Source organism: Pelecanus crispus, chromosome 12 (genome assembly GCF_030463565.1).
Source record: "Pelecanus crispus isolate bPelCri1 chromosome 12, bPelCri1.pri, whole genome shotgun sequence".
NCBI lineage: Eukaryota > Metazoa > Chordata > Aves > Pelecaniformes > Pelecanidae > Pelecanus > Pelecanus crispus.
The window spans coordinates 6900283-6919933 of record NC_134654.1 but is presented as its reverse complement, the minus strand read 5'-3'; the positions used below and the strand labels follow the sequence as shown (position 1 = coordinate 6919933).

At 47.8% G+C, this 19651-nt stretch overlaps 1 protein-coding gene across 1 annotated transcript in view; it reads left to right on the top strand.

The window, feature by feature from the left end:
- The window catches only part of LRRC75A (leucine rich repeat containing 75A), a 94042-nt gene that overhangs the window by 39483 nt on the left and 34908 nt on the right, over positions 1 to 19651 (top strand). Inside the window, exon 3 of the mRNA XM_075720197.1 lies at positions 18541 to 18653. Within this exon, the coding sequence (XP_075576312.1) occupies positions 18541 to 18653 (113 nt within the window). The remainder of the gene's footprint in view (positions 1 to 18540; positions 18654 to 19651) is intronic.

Genomic DNA, 19651 nt, shown 5'->3' with positions numbered 1-19651 from the left:
TCAGCCCCATGGTATAAAGATTTAACTTACAGATGATGTTGGGTTTTTTATGCCCTGCATTTTTAAAATATGTTATTTCTGATGGAGCTGCATTGAAGCTAAAATGAGCATTTTTCCTTTTATTTACTATCCTGTGTGCTGTGACATGTGGCTAAGACTGTATTAATAAACTCAGTTTACACAGGATGAATATAATCAGGATACCGTGACCACCAGCTCGCTGCCTTCATCCCCAAACTAAGCACATAATTCAGCTCCTCCACCATGCATGTTATTATTTGAGCTTGAACTCAAATTATCATTCCAAGTTTCTGACATCACACTCATTTTTACAGCAGTATGACCCGAAATTATAGGTATGAAGTGACGACACATTGAGGGACGCTCAGGCACAGTCTGTCAGGTGAGCTTGTCAGCCTCGACGAGTTTCTTACCTTTTCCTTTTTCTATTAGATGTGCAAGGAAAATGCATCTCGCACATCTTCTTGCAAAGCTCTCAGATTCCAGATGCAATATGCTATGAGAGTACTAAGTATTACTTGTTCTTTGCTGTAAGAAACATCATAAAAGGAAGCTGATTTATGAATGAAAACCCTCTAAAACCCCAGATACCTGATATAAAAGCAAAGGGGATGAAGGAGGTTCCACTAAGTCAATTGTATTCTGTATTAATGGCTCCTTTTTTTTTTCTTTTTTTTTTGGCTGGTCTTGCTCCAAGTGTGAAGATCATTCTTTATGGGTATCTAAGACATCTGCAATACATTAAAATATCCTGCAGTATGAAATGAGCTGCAAAGCTCAGACCCCACTAACAACAACTCTGGTTCTTTCCTAACTTAATGTGTCCTGCCCTCGGCTCATCTTTTCTTTGCAAAAAGAGAGATGTTCTCTAAAGCTTCTGTGTGTGAGCTAAACCTGAGCAGAGTGCCTTGGAAACAGGGGAAAATTGCACTTTGCAGGTTTGTTTTTAAATATTAAGGCTAAAGGGGAATAACGGTGATGTCTAGATGAGCTGTGATAGTGCCACTACTGGCAAATTATTGGGTTTTTTTATGTGAAATGGCACTGCAGAGGGAGAGGGGATGAGCCAAAACCCCAAATGTCCAAACCCCGTGTGATGGGAGGAAGCCCCTGCTGACTTGTCCCTCCCTGCCTGATGAATTTGCTCAAATGGGCACTCAGCCCATTTGCACATGGGGATGTCGAGCAATTAATCACAGTCTGATCCGTGGTGCTGTTCTGCTGGTGCCTGTTTTTCTTTTTAAAAAAAATACACATTGCCAGCATCAGTGGGGAAGTGACAGGATGCAACCCTTTATTTAAGCATGCTTCATGGTGTAGGAACCCAGGGAGAGGGGTTTAAAAAACACCTGCATTAAAATGTCAAGTAGATTAAATATATTTCAAGCAATAGCACCTTATAAAAGATGCTAAATCTGTATTCCCCCACAGCACCAGTGTCACGGCTGTAGGATGAACTGGCCTCTATTTGTGCAAGACGCTATAATTTTTTGTTAGGGGAATGTGTGTGTAGGGTTTGTCTACCCTTAACCCCTGGGCTGCTTTTTTTTTCCCCTCTCTGTGTGTTGGGGTAACCCCCCTTTCTGGCTAGCTAGTATCTCCCTAAAAAGTATTAATTAAAAGTATGAAAAGGATTAAAAAGTATGGAGTTTTTTATGGGATAGGCTAAGGCATGGCAGCATGTGCAACTCTTACTGCAGTGTAGAGAGACAAAGAAGTCTTTCTCACGTTCCCAGCTACCTAACTGATACTATGTGGGGGTTAATGAATAGAGAATCTGTGATTTGAAAGCCTCTGAAATGCTGCAGCACAATTTGGGATGAAAGAGGCTGTATAAAGACAAATAGTTATTGGATGAGCTGACTGAGGCTTTTCAAAAAACTAAAAAACAACAAAAAAAAAATGTCCAGTGTGGCCAGGGTGACTTTTATGAAACTTTTATCTTTTTATCTCTTTTGGGTTGCTTCAACCCAAAATCTCAACACCAGCTGGCAGAATTGCCGGGCCCCTCGCTCAGTTCCCATAATAATAAGATGACCTTTCCTAACCACTGCATAACCATCTGTAAACCCTCCTAAATGCCGCAGGGTGGATTTTGTCAGCTTGGAGATGGATTTTGCAATGCCTCCAAAATGTCAGGTGCCACACGAGCTGGCGAGTGATGTGTGAAGCATTCTGTGCACTGCTTCCCCTCTTCTGCCAAGCAGTTGAGAGCATCTTGGGTAACACCAGTTGTCAGTGATGGGCATCATCACGCAGGTCGGAGCTGGAGCAGAAGATTAAAAAAAGGACCAGGAGCAGGAAAAGACATTTCATGGTAGCCCCATCTTTTCTCAAAAGGCAGCAGTTGCCAAGCGCCCAAGGTAAATTTCAGAGCTGAATCTAAAGCCGAAGAGGAGGGAGAAGGGGGCAGGTCAGCAGAAGTATTTTTATGCCCAAAAGGGAAGGAAAAGGCCTGTGGCTGCATTTTGGAAGGATCTACCGTTTCCTTGGGTCAGTTTTTTCTTCTCTGCCTCCTTGTTTCTCTTACCAATTTCTTCTCTGGAGAAAAAATGCTGTAGGACATGACATAGTCCCCCACTGGCTCTATTCTTGACTCTCCCATTGGCTGGACAGAGAAGAAGCTCCTCTCACCCTGCGTCTTGGAGGCCTGCCCTTCATGGTGGGCAAGAAAAAGATCCATAAGAGATGCTCTGTTGTTGGTCATGATGAGCAAGGCTCATTTCTAGTGTCGGTGAAGTCTCTTGGAGAAGGCTTTAATATTTGTATTGTGGTAGCACCTGGGGCTCAGCAGCTCTGCCTTGACATAAAAGAAGAAACTACATCTTTAAATGAGGTGTTTGGGGATTTCAGATTGTCTTCTGGAAAAAATTCTTTCCTCACCCCACCCTTGCCCATCTATACCATCTCCTGTGGCGAAGCCAGATCTTACCTGCCTCTTCCTTAGACCCTCAAGTCCATATAAGATATAGTTGTCACCTGCGTGCTCTGCTCCTCTGCCTGCAGACTGATACCAGCTTTCCAAGAGGGTTATCAGAGGGCAGAATTTTTTGGTCAGTGGATGAAAATGCTCTGAAATTTCAGAAAAGTCAGTTTGTTAATACACGGGAAGGGTTTGTTGCTCAGCCCTGTTGGTGTGATTGAGCATAATGAAAGTGAATGAATGTAGAGAGCATCTGAACAAAGTCCCTGGTGTCTTACTGAATGCATTGCTCCCCTCCAAAAAATGTCACCTAAGCAGCACATTGAAGAGCCACTCGCATGCAATCCCCGCCACAAAACGAATTTGCATCAAGCAGCCTTTGTCTGATCTTCTCCCTTGCTCCCAGAGAATCACAAGATGGGAATATTGCTAGGAAGAACTGTGATGAAGAAGGATGAAGCACTGAAGCTGAGCTTCTTCCACTAGAGCTGGCAAGGGCTGTAGTTGCCCTGGTTAAATTTAAACCTTCTCTAAGGACCCTTTCTGGCACAGCTCGGGCAGCCAGGAGTTGCGAGTCATTGCACAGAAGTACCGGTGCAAAGGCAGGTTCCCATCCCCATTCCGAGCTGAGCATCCGGGACTGTCCGCCCTGCCACACACTTCACCTGCAGCCTCTCCGATAACGTTAAGCAAGTGTCCCCGAGGGAGATGACGGAGGAAGAAACAGGTACTTCATTAAACAGTAACAACATATTTTATTGATGTTTTCTGATGGTAATTGACGTTTGAGTTCAGCCCATTTAGCTTTTAATCGGAATATAATTTACCACAAAGGAAGGAAGCATATTGATTCCCTGTCTCCTTGCAGGAGCACTATTTATTTACCTCGAGCACTGAAGAGTGCGTGGTGGGGACCCCTCCCACGGTATGGCTGGAGGGGAGAGCTGCGTGACTTGGGCACTTAGACGGGTATTTTAATACCTGTTTCCATCCTAACTCACAGGTGTGTGAATACTAAGGAAGCAAATGGTCTGCTGGCAATGTGGATTTGCAGAAATGAATGGTATTAAGCCATCAGAAGAGTTTGAGGGTTTTAATAAGGAGGGGTTTCTTCTCTATTGATAGACCGCTGCTGATGGCTGAGGAATTGCCCAGCCACGGATTATGGCCACATCTGACTTGGTTCAGGCAGAAAGGTCCTGCTCACCATTTGTCAAGATGGGTAAGAGAAGCTCTAATAGATATTATGACCCGATCTCTGCTGTTCTGGGGCTGCAAGCAACTGGTGCACCCATTTTTTCAACCCTGACCACTGAAGGCTGTCAGTGCCGAGGGCACATTTTGGTTAGCCCTGGCGCATCCTGGTGAGACTGCTGCTCTCCTGCAAAGCAGGGGCAGTTCCCCAGTGTCTGGGGGAAGGGATGGAGATGATGACATGTCCAGAGTCTCTGGAAGGGCAGAGAAGTGAGCCCTGCTGAGGAGCATGTGGAGCTTAGCTAGCCAGGGCTCAGTGGCACTGAGTGATGTAGGTACGGGGTCCCACACAATGGTGCAATCGCCTGCCCCAAATCCTGCCTTTGCCCCATGCTGTGGACTTAAAGAAAAAGCTATTGCTTTGCATGTATCCCAAATTTCAGCTTCTTTGCTGGGTAGCGTGGTCAGCCTTTGCCCGTGATTCTTCAGGGTGAGCTGAAAGCCCTTGAGGATAAAACACTGTTAGTGCCAAGCAGCTCTCCCTGCCCTTTCCTCGCTGGTTCCTCAAGCCCTGTATGCAGAAGGGAAAGAGCATTATCAGCATTTCACAGTAGGGGAAAGCGATGCCTGGAGTTGGGAAGGGCTGTGCATGATACTGCACACATCAGGGCTGAACCAAAACACCTCTGGGTCTCAGAAGTACTCACATTTCCAGCGCTAATCCTGGAATTTGAAGAGTTACTTGTGTTTAGCCTGTCTGCAGCATCACAGCTGCCTTGATGTATGCTTCAGGCTATTTCTTGGAGCAAGGAGAAGTTTTGTCCTTTGCTATGGATCTCCAAGCTCTGCCTTTGCAGCCCCCAGCACAGAGTCACCTCACTGGGGCAGCTCTGTGGCCCCTCAGGGCTTTTGCTCTGCCGGGTGTCGGAGGTGCTTTCACCCAGCCAAATAGGGACAATGTATTGGTGAGCAGCACTGCAGATTTGGGATGGGTCAGGACCCCGTGGGGTGCTGATGAGGTGAGAGGAGTCCTTCTGTCTGGTTCACCCCATGTGTATGATGTGTCCTCCTTCCCCTGGGAATCGCCAGGTGATTGCTCCTTCCAGAGGAGATGCAGCTGTGCTGTCTCTGTTGGGCAAAAAGTAATAAAGAAATGCAAAAAGCCAAGGTCTTGCCGATAGGGAAGTTGTCAACAGGGTTTTCAATGATTGCTTTTCATAGATGACAGGGACTGTGATTTCTGGCCACAGTCCAGTGAGCGATTATCTCACAATTTGGGGTATTTGGGGATTTGGGTAAGAGCTTTATCCCACCCTTTCCATCTTCAAAGAGTTTTGCAATCATTAGGTAATTTGCTAATCCTCCTGATTTCCCTGCCACTTTCCCTTTTCTCCTTTCCATCCAGCTTTCCAGGAAATCCCCAGTACAGAGCTTGTGTCCGCCTTCATAGTTTTGCATCCGCTTGGAGCACCTGATGAAGTGACCCCACTCCCTCAAGCTTGCTGCGTCCTGGAGCTGTTGCTGGGAGAGCTTGGCTGGAGTGCAGCCACTGCTATTAGCTGCTGCTTTGTTACTGTGATCTTACCTTTATTTCTTTAAAAAAAAAAAAAAAAAAAAAGAGAAAATTCTCACTTCTCTTGTGCCTACAAGGGCCCCACAGCGGTTAATGAGCTGAAGGTGAGAGTTGCTCTGAGGGTTATGCCCTTGCCCTGAGATTCACATTTCTGTGCCCAACTGCAATGGGCAGCAATGGGGACTGATGCAAGAGGGTCGCTGCCGCCCCTTCCCAGGCTCTCCTGCACGTCACAAGACTCCTAGGGGTTGTGGCGAGGGGCTGAGAGCTCCCACGGAATGACATAAATATTTGCAATGGTATCCTGGGGACACTCCTGCTCTCCTCCAACAGCAATAACGGACTGGACTGGGGTTTGCTTCCCGTGGGATCCTGTGCGGTGCAGCTGAGACACAGGCTCCGAAGGAGACTTGTTGGGCTGGGAAAATCTCTATGTGCTGTCCTACATCTGGGACATAAATAACCAAATAATCTACTTCTGGTTTAACCCTGGGGTGAGAGGGGTACAAAGAACAGCGAGTGGTTCCTGCATTTAGCAGCAAAGGCAGGTGCTGGGCTCCAACCTGCGGTTCCCAGTGGGATGCACCCCCAGAAAAGCTGGCTCCTGCAGAGAGAGCAGCTAGGACATGGTCTGGCTGAAGAGACACGTTTGCTCAAGGCAGGACGGTGGGAGGTATCACGGACACCGTGCAAAGCTCCGTGCACCCATCACCCTCCAGCATCCATCTCCATCCTGTGTGCATCACCCCCAAGCAGCGTCTGAGAGCCCGAAAAGCAAATAGAGGAGCTCCCCCAGAGACACAGTGCTTGCTGCAGCCTGGGGTCACATGGGTAAGTAGAGGCATCAGGTCTGTAGGTGATGGATAATGCTGTTTGCCAAAACATGGGGGAGCTTTGCCTGCAAACCACATTTGGACAGTGGCAGTGAGTGATGGGGAGCGGCTGAACCCCACTGTGGAGGAGCTGCCCAGGGGCTCTGCATCCCCCAAGGCTCCAAAATCAATCCTCCCTGTCTGTATGTGTAGGAGGATGGCGAGTGCCATCATCCACTGCATATGCTGACTTCAGTAGATGTTAGAGTTGGCACCTCTGACCCCTCTTCCCATTTGCAGTCCAGTCAGTGCAGCACCTTGGGTGTTTTTCTGTCTTTGCTATTCTACACCAGCTACGATGATTAACTCGTGAGTCGGTTGTTTGCTGAGATATTTCCAGGGTAATGAATGGTTCTTCTGGATTTTGAGCTGCTTGCTTTGTTTTATGATAACTCCCTGCATCTGTCAGAAGGATACAGATGCATTTGTCATTAAAAGGATGATCCGGTGACCCTTCCAGGAGTGAACACTGGCATCTAAATGGCCTTCCCATTAGTGACTTTGTTTATAGCACTGAAATGTGTCCAATTTATTTGGCTGAGGATCTTACTGTGTATATCAGGAGCGCGTGTTGGAGTGTTGATGCTCAAAAGCCTCCTCCACAGTCACGGTTTTGCTGTGCACATCAACTGAGAATGCAGTCGGTAGCATTAGGCATCACAACCCAGGACAATGCCACTAATGGGTGCACAGCAGCACACAGATCCCCTGCCGTTCCCCACATCGTTTTGACTGCTGCTCATTTATCCTCTGCTGCGGAAGCTAAGCTGGGTACCCTCCAGTAGCTCTCACAAAAGATTTTATATTCTTTTTTGCAATTTCCCTTTATCTTACGTGCTCCCCTCAGGGCCATCTATCACCTCGAATTTTATTGCCTTCTTTAATTGCTTCTCTGAAGTCCAAGTGTAATATTACTCCAAGATCCTTTTGAATAACTTCCTGAGTTGCTGCGATCCCATTCATCTTGTACTTCTGGCTCTCTTGATAAGCCCTATTGTACATTGCTTTTCATTTCGGTGTGTCAACACTGAATCTAATGCGTCGCACTTTGGCCTTTCGTCAAAGCGGATGATGAGAGCTTCTTGTGGCGGTATCCGAGTTGCAAAATTGGTTTCCATTTCTTTTCTTTGTTTCTGCAAATTTCCTCTTTCAATGTTCTGCTACTACTGCAGCTTCGCCAGCTCCTAATTCACGCTAGTTCAAGGCAGGGTTTAATTGCCAGGGCCCTTGGTACTCTGTGATTGTCCTAGGTGAGCACTCAGTACTGCGCTGGGACGCCCAGCGTGCCTGGTGTAGATGTCCTCAGCCATGCATTTCCCAGGTTTGGCAGTGGCTTTGTGGTGTCAGGCCAGTCCAGAGATGGACTGGTCTGGCTGGTTTCTGTAAGAGTTGAACAGGACCAAATCCTTTACTGAGAGCAAAAGAATTAACCTTGCTGGTGCTCAGTCCCTTGCTAGTCATCTTAAGGAGGTTAACGTCCATTCCCATCTCTGCAACCAGCATGTGATGGCAAGACATGGTCGTCTCATGCCTTTGTGATTTGGGCTGAGTTGGGGAGAGGGTTTGCACCATTAATAGATCTGCCTGGAAACAGAGGATTTGGTGGTTTTTGAACCATGAAGTTAATGCATGCACCATGCTCAATGGCCGAGTATTTGGTTAATTTGATCAAAGCCAGTTGCTTTTGGACCATGGAGTTAATGGGATCTTCTGGAGACCGACTGCAATGAGCATGGCGAGGAGCGATGGGTCATGCAGTTACCCTCAGCCGAGAGCCTGGTTATCCTTGCGGGCATCTCCTGCCCAGAAGTCCTCAGGCTGGGGCCACTTACGGTTTGCACCAGCTGCTGACTTTCTCCCTCATTGAGTTTTATGCTGCTGTTGGCCAAGACTCCACAAAATGTTAATTTTGCTGTGCTCGCTGCCAGAGCTGATGCTGTCTGCCCTGGCACGGCGTACCAGCCATCTGCTAAGGGACACCTTCAGCCACTGCTCCTGCCAGTGTGTCAGGCTTCCCCAATAAGGTGGTGAAGACCAGAAGTGCTGCTTAAGCTACGTGCTCTCAGTCCCGGGGCTTGCAGATAATCATGGCCCTAACCTTCAAGTAGTCTTATGCAAAAGCTTTTTCAGGTTGGGGGCGTGTTGTGCAGTAGCTGGGGCTGTCATTCCTGTTTCTGCATACCTGGCCCGATTGCTGCAGGCCTGGGTACAGGGTTTGAGACTGTACTGGGTGGTTTGATTGCTGGGTTTGGGTTTTGCCAGGTAATGGGATGAGCTTTCTGATCAGGAACACTGATGAGAAGTGGTTCCTCTTCTCATTCCTTGCAAGATCTCAAAAATGCTCCTTCCTATGCAAAAGGGTTGCTGCTGGACAGGAAGTTTTACTTTCTGATAAGCTTTTATCAAAGTATAGTTTATTGCTTGATAGAAGACTGGTCCTTCTCCTCAAAAAAAAGAACATCTTTTTCTTTGCCTTTTATTTATGCTGCTTTAGACCACTGCTTTTACCTCTGCCCTTCTTTAAATGAGAATTTTTGATGGTAAAGCCTATATCCTAGCAAACCAGAAGGAATGGAGTAAGGTTTCCTGTTATGAACAACGTTCCTTATCCAGACAGCATCTGGAGCTGTGTTTGGAGGGTTTGCATTGCATTTCGGTGCAATTTCTATGTCTATTTGTTTCTATTTCTGTGTATCTTTTAACATACTCTTAGTAGAATTTCCCACAAACCACTTCCTAATATTTGAGATAGTTTTATGTGAAAACACCCCTGTGTTAGGTGATTTGAAATAAGATATATTACCTTATTTGATGCTAAGCTTTGACCCTCTGTAAGACCTGTTGAGTTCCTGTGGGCTCACAGTGGCCACTGTAAAATATGACATTGCAGAACAGAAATGAGTGGTTGGTCCAAGATGGAGATGCTCCTCTCCTGGCAGAGAACATTTGAGAAAGGGAGCCGGTGGTACATGGTAATTTGACAGCTCTGTGAGGGTCTTGCGGGCTGCTCCCAGGTCCTGCACCCCATGGACCCAGCTCCACCACCAAGTGCCCTGCCACAGTGGGAAATCGGGAGCTGGTTTGTTTTTGTTGTCTTTTCAAACCTCCTGCTGCTACATGGATGGCTGGAGAGGGGACGTAAGCAGAGCTTGGGAAGGACTCGGCAGCAAGCTCACTGCTGGAGCTGTGCTGACAGAGGGGTCACCGAGCCCAAATCTGAATTTCCCATCCCCAAAAAAATGCATTTTTCCTCCAAGAAGCTAAATGCCTCTTCTCATATGAGACCTTCATTCTCTACCAGGACCAGCTGGTCTTTTCTTGGCCATTTCATAATGTGAATTAATTCTGGGGCAGATCATTCCCGTACAAAAGCCATCGGAGTGTCTATGCTACCATTGAGTGCTTGGCCCTAACCTTGAGCAGGGGGAGGCCTGGGCAGTGTTTGGCCCCATGGCTGCATACCTGGGGAAATTCAGGAAAGATCAAGTGGATTAGCTCAGTTGCAGTGAACCCTGCTGGGAGCAACCTCATTCTTATTAAAATGGCCTTTATTAAATTTGTTCTATTTCTCCTCTAATTTGAATTAAAATGGCCTTGATTTATTTTCAAAAGAATTTCTGCACAGGGTTATTGGGTGGTCATATGGACCGATTTAAAGCCATATTGTCACTTTATTTGGATTTTGTTTTCCTCTGTGTGGACAAGATATATCACTTACATCCACCATGCCCATATCTGCTTGCCTTTGGGCATCATGCACCTCATCACTCATTCCCCACACGCTAGGGTCTCTTCCCAGAGGGGTCTGAAATGATGGAGAGGGAATTGCAGTATCCTTATGGTGATATTTTAAGGACACCTCCCTGGAGAGCTCTTCCCTACAGCACAATGGGGATTTTTCCCCGTGCATTTTCATGCCTTCCCCAAGGAACTCAATGACTGACCAACCATGCAGCAAGAGGGGTTTGTTGCTGGCATGGATCCTCCCCTGCACACCTGGATGGGGTTGTAGGTGGGAGCAACCACCGAGCCTCCTGCCGTGGGATGATCTCACACCAACCTGAGCACTCGCTGCCGGCTGGGTGTTGGCATATTTTGGCCTTTGGTGAGAGGGGAATGGTGGATTTAAAAGCCTTTCCTGCCTCCTAGGCTCCTGGTCTTGCGGGAGGAAGACAGTTTGCTGGAGAAAACTCCATTAGGGCTTCCAAAGGAAAGCCTGGCGGTGGCTTGCTGGGGCCAGGACTGGCTGCAGCACAGATGTCTGCATGCAACAGTAGGCTGCAATTTAGCCCCATGCTTTGAAAGCAAGCGGGGGGAGGGAAAAGAAAGAAGAAAGGAAAGAAAAAAAGAAAACCAGAAAGCCATTAGATGACTTCAGCTCCGCGTGACTACATCAAAAGGGAAGGCATCATAAATTCAGTTTCTATTAAACCCCGGGGCCCTAGCGCTGGGGAGCAGGATGCCGTTCTCATGCCAGCGGCCAGGGAAAGCCCTTTGCGGGGCCACAAGAGCAGCTGCAGGTTTTGGGTGGACAGAGCTTTTTCCTAGCTGCTGCGCTGACCTGGGTTGGGTTCAGCCGCTCTGCGCTGGTGGATGGTGGACATGGGTTTCGCTTGCTAAGTGCCTGAGATGTGTCCCTGTGCCTTCTCTTGCTGCCTTCCTAGTAGGTATTTGGAGGTCCCAAAGACCATCAGCTTTGGCACATATTAGGGATCTCCTGGCATTGTGAAAGCTTTGCACATGGGGACATTTCACAGTGCTGAGGTAACATTTCCTCTTCATTCTGTTGTCATCCTTTCCAAACCCCAAAGTTTATCCCTACATCAGCATGGGTTACCGTGGATTTGTTCTCCTTTGCTTCATGCTAATTTGTAATAACTGATTTGATGCATGTCAAAATCATTGAGGATGATCTGTCCCTAGGCCTTCCTAGAGCATCTCTCACTATTATGTCTTTGTTTTACTGTGTAATAACTCTGTTTACCATTGTGAGCATGTTTTTTTTTCTCTCAGCTGTTTGGTTTTGGGTTTTTTTTTTTTTGCTTAATAGTCCACACTATTATCCTGTTGTCCTAGCTAATCACCCAAGACAAATAAATAAAACAAGGAAGAGGATTTGGAAAGAAATCTATTATTCTCGCTATTTTCTGGGTATGAAATAGGTCATGTTTTAAGGGTCACCATGCACTGAACTGTATAGAAAGCAAACATCTTGGCTGAGGGGTCTCCACACTGAATATTTCATATGTGGGGAATGGTGCTCCCAGGATGAGTGCAGTTTCCCTGGCCTGTGGCTGCAGCGGTTTGCACATGGACAGAGCTTTTTGTGCACCAAAGCGGCAACTGCAAATCCTGCAGCATCCAGAAAGGAATGATGAAAGTTTGAAAAGTTTTTTTAAAGAAACAGAAAAGGGAAAAAAAAAATTAAATTTTAATTGAGTCAAAATCATGGGTTTATGGCCCCATGGAGGGCCAATTGGGGACTTTTTGCAAGTTAAGATTTGCAGTGCAGCAACTTTTTTTTGCCCAGAGACTGATTGCAGGTGACAGAAACATGGGACTGTGTAATAATGCGAGCAAAAACCTGTCGCTTCCTCCGACCTGAGACAATGGCTAATTGTTCTAATTTAGGTCAATCCCCTGCTGTGCTGCAGCAGGAATTCCTTACCAGGGCTCTTTAATCATTCATATTGGCCTATTTTACATGATGTTTGGCCCCAGTGCAACCCCCCCCGGGCTCTGCACACCACCAGGGATTCTGCTGCTGGGGGAGGAGCGGGTGATTCATTTCTTAATGAAAACAAATTAATTTGCAATAATATCTTTATCACAAGGCCTTCATATGCTTTGTGTCCTCCTCCAGACCCTCTGTCAGCTTCTTTTGGAGCAGCCCTGAAATTCAGGTTGTGAATATGAGTCTTACCTCCTTGCATTGCCCAGATGTCATTGCCGCACAGTGATGCAAGGAGGGTAGGCAGTGATGCCGTGGTTATTTATCCCCAGCAAAAACACGGTCCTGTTCATCCCATGTTTGCTTTCCCATGGTGTCATCCCTCTGCTTCCAATTACCGCCCCCTGCCCTCCACCAGCAGAGCGGTGAGGAACACGTCCAAGGATCGCTTATTTGTGGTTGAACGTGGTGTGCAGATGCTGGGTGATACTTCACCGACGGGCCATATGGGATCTGTTGGTGCGTGGTGCTGATACAGGCTGAAGAGTTTCTCTCCTACGCCACAGGTGAGACCATCAGTGAGGATGAAACAGGTCCCCCTGCAGAAACCAGGGCAGGTTTAGCAGGATGCGACAGGGGTGAGCCTGGCTCCTAGCCTTTACCTGCTCTTGTTTATCCCTGGGGTTTAATAGATTCGCATTTCAAGCGCTGTTGCTCCATCTCTTCATCCAGAGCTCTCCTCTCGGGGCTGGAGCCAGGGTCAGGAGCCTGGTGGTCCCTGGCACGTGCCTGGGCACCCCCTCCACCATGGGGACAGACAGGGCTCGGCTCACGCCTCTCCCCCTCATTTTCCAGGAGAACAAGATCCTGGTAGTGTGGGGCTGGTTGCGGATCGCAGATGGGGCATGTGCCATGAATCCCTCTCCCAGCTGAAATCTGTTAAGGGATTAAAATCCTGTGAATCTCCAGGCTCCTCCCGGCAGTGAGCAGCCGCTGCCTTCTCCAGAGGGCTGGAGGCAGGCAACGATGGAGAAGGAGCAACAGGGAAAGGGGCCCTTTGCAGGGAAGAGCCTCCGCTCTCAGCTTTCCCCTCATCCCTCCTCCATCCCGCGCTCAGCATTGCATCTGATGGCCAGGAACTGCACTGGGTTCGCTGATGGCCGAGCTGCTGCCAGCTCGGAGAGGACATGGTCAAGTAGGAGCCAAGACATTGCCCCAGAACTGCTGATCTGAGCCGATGCTCGCACCACCTGCGTTTGCTCTTTGTGGGCTCCATGGCTGCCCGTGAGTCCTGCCGAGAGCTGGGATGCTGCATAAATGTGTGCTGTGAGGCATGTCTTCTCCTGAAAACCTTCTAGCAGAGCAGCCAAGATAAATTAAAAGGAAAGAGGGTGCCATACAGCTTTCTTGCTTCTTGTACAGAGTTCAGGTGCTGCTCAAAGCAGTTTTTCTGCATGCGTGGCACAGGTTTCTCTCCCTGTTGACACAGGGGCTGTACAGGCGTGTGCAAGATCACAGCGTGGAGAGCTTTTGCAAACTCACAGATGTTCCCAGGTGTGTGGCTGATGGATCTGCAGGGAGATAGCTCATCACCAGCATCTTATCAGCATTTATCAGCTGGCCTGTGAGTGTGGTGCTAAGAGAAAGGGTATATCCCAGCTCTATGAAACAGGTTTTTTCCTGGCAGCATCATCAGCTGGGAAAGCTGAACTGTCTGTGTGGTCTGTCCCACCTCCCCAACCCTGAGATGCTTTGCAGTTTTCCTCCCAGAGGTTAAAAACCAGAGTAACAAATGCACATTCCCACACACGTGCACCATGAATGCCTGATGCTAGAAGGAGCCAGGTATTCCATGGTATCACTGGGGATGCCTTTGCTGGAGATTCATCCCTGTGCGTTATTTCAGGAATGATTACTCCTGCAATTTGATTCTGGTGGTAAGACAATATGCTTGGTGAAAACAGCAGCTCTCATTGTATGCCTTGTGTTTGATTATTGTCCCTTCTACAGAAAGGGCACATAGTGTTTGCCAAAACCCAGGGCTGTGGGTTTGAATTTCTGTGGGTTGAGGTAAGTCTGCCTTGCCACTCATGCGACTTCTGACCGCAAAAAAAATCCAGCCTTATGCTGACCTTACAGCTGTAGTGAAGGAGTTGTCAGTAAGTGATGTGATGCAGGTGGGGCAGAAAGACCTTTTGGCCAGTGCTTGTGATTTTGAGGGAGGTGGTTAATCGCTGGAAGCAGCAAGGGAGGCAGCAGCATCATCTGCCCACCCGATGGGGTTTGTGTCATCTCTTGCATCTCACCTGGGGATGCTGGTGGTACGGAGCAGAGAGGATCATGCTGGATGGAGAGCCGGAGTGTTACCTTGCATCAGAGGGAGGATCGGCATCACAGTGTAATGCTGGCATGGCCTCAGGAAGCCTATAGCTGCCCATGGGGATAGTGCTTGGCACCATCGCTCCTGCCAGCGTAATGCACTAATCCCCAGCTCTTCTGGCAGCCCTGCATGCAGTGCTCTCCCCGTTCACCAGGCAGCGAGGTTAAAACTTTGTCAACACGAGCGAGTTGAGCTGATTTTTAAGCTGACTCAGTTTTCAAACAAGCTCTTGGGCTCATTCCCACCAGGGTGTGCGTCAGCTTCAATTATTTCCTGATAGACTTGGATCATAAACAGCAAAAAAGCCTTTGTTTAGACCATCAGACAAGTGTCCAGCTCTGCCTTTGGCACTGCATCAGCTAAATCCCTTCTTCTGCGCACATGTTTTGTGCAACACAGGGCAGCTCTCGTATGCCAGGGTCAGGCCTGGGGCTGCTCTGCAGCCTCCCGCAAAGCTCTTGGGAGGAATTGCAGAGGTTTAGGAAGGTACCTAAAAAAAGTGGGTTCTTGAAGCAGAGAGGTTTGCATCTCGCTCGTGGGCAGGTGAAGTGCGGCAACGGGAGTGAGATGTGCAGAAGCAAGGAGCCCAACCCCAAAATAGCATGTCTTATGAAGGCTCTGAAATGGGCTGTTTATTTGTCCCAGTGCTAAACTGGGGCATTTATCTACAGACCATTACAGACCAGTGTGGAAAAGACCATACTTTTGTGGCTGGCTTATACCCTCACACAGTACCGAGACCAGAAGGAGATGCATGAGTTGCTGTGTGCAGAAGTCATGTTCTCTAAATCATGTTTTAAAACACCAGAACAGAAGTAGCCCAGTACCTCCAGGGCTTGTGAGTCAAGCTTGCTTGTGAAGAAAAAGGGGCTGAAAGAGTGGCCTGGTGGGGATGACCGTGTGAAGGATGAGCTGGCTATGGCCACTGCTGTAGAGAGATAAGGATTAAAATATGCTTTGTCCTGCTCTAGCATCTTTCCTTGGAGCCCGTGATGTGCTGTATCAGTGTTGATGGACAATTTGCTGGGTTCTGTTGAGGGGATTTCTTTGGGCTGAATTTCTCAGAAATTGGCTTTATGTGAAGTTCGGGTCTGCGCTTCCACCAGCCATCTGGTCACACCACTCAGGAGGTCTGGCAGCTGCACACCAAGGGCCAGCGTGAGCATGCTGCTTGGGGAAAAATTCTCTTATCGGAGGGAGAAGATGGTCCTGCCACATTTGTACCAGCAAAAGCTTGTTTCTTTTACTTTCTCTGCTTTTTTTTGCCACGTTGTTCTTGTGAATCATTTCACTTCCCCGACAGTTTAGTTATCGGGATAATACTGGAGACAATTTTGATTGTCTCTTTCAGGATTATGTTGGAGGCAATTTGCAGAGCTGAATTGCAACATGGTGGCTACTTACTCCACAGCATTTTAGCACGTTGTTTCCTTTTCAGCAAGAGTTTTTCCACATGATGTGGTGAGGGCTTGGAGATGGAAACCCCTGCGCAGTGCTGAGGGTGGACACTTATTTCAGGGGCTGTTGCAATGCTTTGCAAGGGTAACAGCTGAAAAAAATAGATTTAATGGAAGCTGATGGCACCAGGCAACTTGCTGTGGATATAATGCAAAGGTAAAAAAAAAATAGGGTAGGTGTCAAAATTCACGGTGTTTTCTTCTTGCATTTGGGATGCTGGTTACACAGCGAGGAAGGCGGTGCTGGCAGAGGGCGCATGGAGAGCAGTTAGAGGGAGCAGCATATGCTGTTGCCTTCCCAAAATCTTTTGAGGCTTTAATTAAAGAATGGCTGCAATGTGTTTCCAGACCTTCCAGTGGAAAACATGAAATAAAACCTTCTCTTTCATTATTTTTTCTGTGTTAATTTGACAGGCTGAGCCTCCCAGGGTTCATCCATCCCCAAGCCTAGGGCACGAGATATTTATTGCCGCAGGGTCTGCAGTGGGAGGGGAGATTTCGGCATGCCTGAGGTTTAGCATAGGCTGACATCCCATTGAAATTTGCGGGATTAAAACCCTTATTTCAAGTTAAGCGTGGTGATAAATGAGGTGTTGAAAAGTATGGGTTTAAGTATGCTCTTAAGCCCATATTTTCTCCTCCGCAAACTGGGAAACAGGAGGTACGGCCGTCAAATGCTTGCGGAGCTCAGATGTGAAACAGCTCCTGACTTGAGCTGTTTCCAGCCCCTGCTGACATGGCCTTTTTGATACACCGTGCCCTGCTGGTATCTGTGGATCTTGAATTTCTACCTGAGCTGCTGAAATCACCTGCCACCATGTGCCTGATATAGGGGGTGAGCGCTGGTACCATCACTTTGCTGCCAGCTTGCGCAGCTGGAGCTGGGCAAGAATTGCCCCTGAATTAAATCAGCTTTTGATTAATGTTAGTCACTGTGTAGGCACTTAGACATGTCTGGGAATAAACTACCCCGATTTCTGTCAAGGCTTTGTCTTGAGTGGATTAAACAGAAAAGCTGGAAACCACAAGTCCTACGCTGATATTTCTGCTCCAGCCATCTGCAGATATGCCCTTTCTGTCCTGGTTTTGTGGTTTTTTACCCTGAGAAAACCTGCTGTAATTGTTTCCCTGCACACCCAGAGGTGATCTGTCAAAATCCCTATTGCTCCTTGGGTAATTCAATATTTATAATGTCTTTATAAGGCCAGTCCCACTCTGCTGACTTGGAGGTGAGGTGGGAGAATACATTGCATGAGTTAGGCTGCATGAAATGTGCCGCTCGCAGCTCTGCTGGGGCGCTTGGGCTCAAAGGGAGGACATGAAGGCAGCAGTAACTGGATGTCCAGGCAGGGAAGATGCAGCATCTTCCTCAGCATCCCTGCCCAGCTTGTCCCAGCACACAGCAAAATCCTGGCAATCAGAGTGAATGAGCAGCGAGCCGAGCCCAGGCTGATTGCTTATTTTAGGGCTTCCTATTTGGTTTCTCTGTCTTCTCTAAGATGTTTCATGATGCAGCAATTTCATAAAATCAGGCAGACGCCACAAATTGTCACATCTTGATTTTTTTTATCATTATTGTTCTTTAGGTCAGGTTAATCTCTGCTTGTGACCTTTCAGAGAGCAAGCCAGGCAGGGCAAGATGGGTGGTTTACATTATTGGATGTCATATCATGCGTTAGTATGTCAAGGTCTTGAAATTAAACACGATTGAGTGGTCCGGATACTGGTATTTGTATTTTGTGTTATTTTTAGGAACCAAAATTTCTAGAACCACATTCTTAGAAACTTTCAGAGTTAAAGTTTTCCAAGCCACTATCCTTTTGGGTGGAAATTTTGATCAGAATTGAGAAGGCTCCACCAAAATCCCTCTTTTCCTTGAAGCTTTTCTTTTCCTAACAAATAATATGTTTTGAGAGTTTCAGATGAGCACTGTTCCCGAGATCTCCATCAGCTCGCAAAGCCTCTTAGTGTTTGCTCTTTTGTAAAGCAGTTTTGATGGTAATGGATGGGTTGTTTGGTTTATTTAATCAATCTCCATAAAACTTTAGTGCTGAAAGCTGTTATGTAGTGGCAAATGATAATAGTGCTGCTACTGAATGAATTGCAGAGAGATGACCCTGCCGTGCGGATCCCCCGAACCCCAGCACAGCAGCCAAGAAGGAACCTCGTCATCCTTAACCAGGCAGGGCTCGTGCACCCCTGCGTTCGCTTGCCAGCAGCCATGTCCATGGGTGTGCAGGACGGGGTGGTCCTTGGTGAAATGCCCTGTCCTTGCAGCATCTTAGCAGTGTTGGGGTTTTTTTTTTCCCCCCTTCCTATACAAGTTTTAGCATGGTCCCTTATGACTTGCCAGCTCCTAGCAGGGAGTCCCTCCGGGGTCAGAGCATCCCATGGGCATCATGGCAATGCTGCAGACACCTTACCAGGCATCTCTCCCTTGTCTTCACAGGAGGGGGACTCCCTCGGGGCCATGGAGAAGCTTTGCCGGCAGCTCACCTACCACCTCAGCCCCCACTCACAGTGGAGACGCCAGGGCATCATGAAGAGGAAACCGCAGTCCTGGTGAGTTGGCTTTTGAAAGCCACCGTCACCCCCGTGCGTCTCTGTCCCCTCCCTGGTCCTTGAGTCGTGGGGACCATGCACAGGCTTAGAGAGTGTAAGGGGTTTTTTCCATTGTGCTTTTGGCCACGGTGTGCAAATGTGGGTGCTGGTGGGAGCTTCCTGTTGCACATCTGCAGCAATGGGAGGAATAAATCCACCACGATGAAAGGAAGTGCTTAAAACCATTAGCCAGGGCTGCGAGGGAGCCGGGAGGTCAAAACCTTCTGAGCTTGCCACAACCTCCAAAATCCTCAATCGCCTCCGATCTCACTGGCGTTTCCTCCGTGCGTGGTTGTGTTATCATGTTGCTTCATGCTCACCCAGAGATGTTTTCCTCCTTTTCCATTTTTCTTTCCCTGTTGGATCCTGGATGCAGACAAGAGCAGCACAATAGTGCCTGGGGAGGGGGAACAGGCTGGAAATCCTGGGCCATCCATCTTCCAAACATCCCCGTGCTGGGCATGGGAGAGCAGGAGACAAACTGCTCCAAGATGGCCTAATTAGCTGGTAATTAAAGCTTTGACATGTGTCACTGCGCACTCCATGGCTTGCAGCGTGTTTACACGAAGGGAACTGTTCGGTTAAAAATAGGGAGTAAATGACCCCGGTCCCCTCCTCGCCTGGGTCCTCAGCAAAGGGTCCCAGCTGCCAACATCCTGGATCCATGGAGCCAAAAAACCTGTGGATGAGGCTGATGGGAACAAAAAGGGCTCCTTGTTTTCTGTTATGCATTACATATTTAATTTATTATTTTTGTTTAAGGAAGTGAGAAATACAAAAGAAGCTGCAAGCTGGCAGAGTCAGGATTTGTATGCAGGTGCTCAGTGATGGTCCCAAGAGAGCTTTGGTTCCTGTTGTAGTGGATGCTATTTGTAGCCATAGTGGAGACTAATCCTGTGAAAAAACTTAGTCTGAATAGAGAAGAGGGGAGGAAAATGGACACAAGAGGAAAACAGACA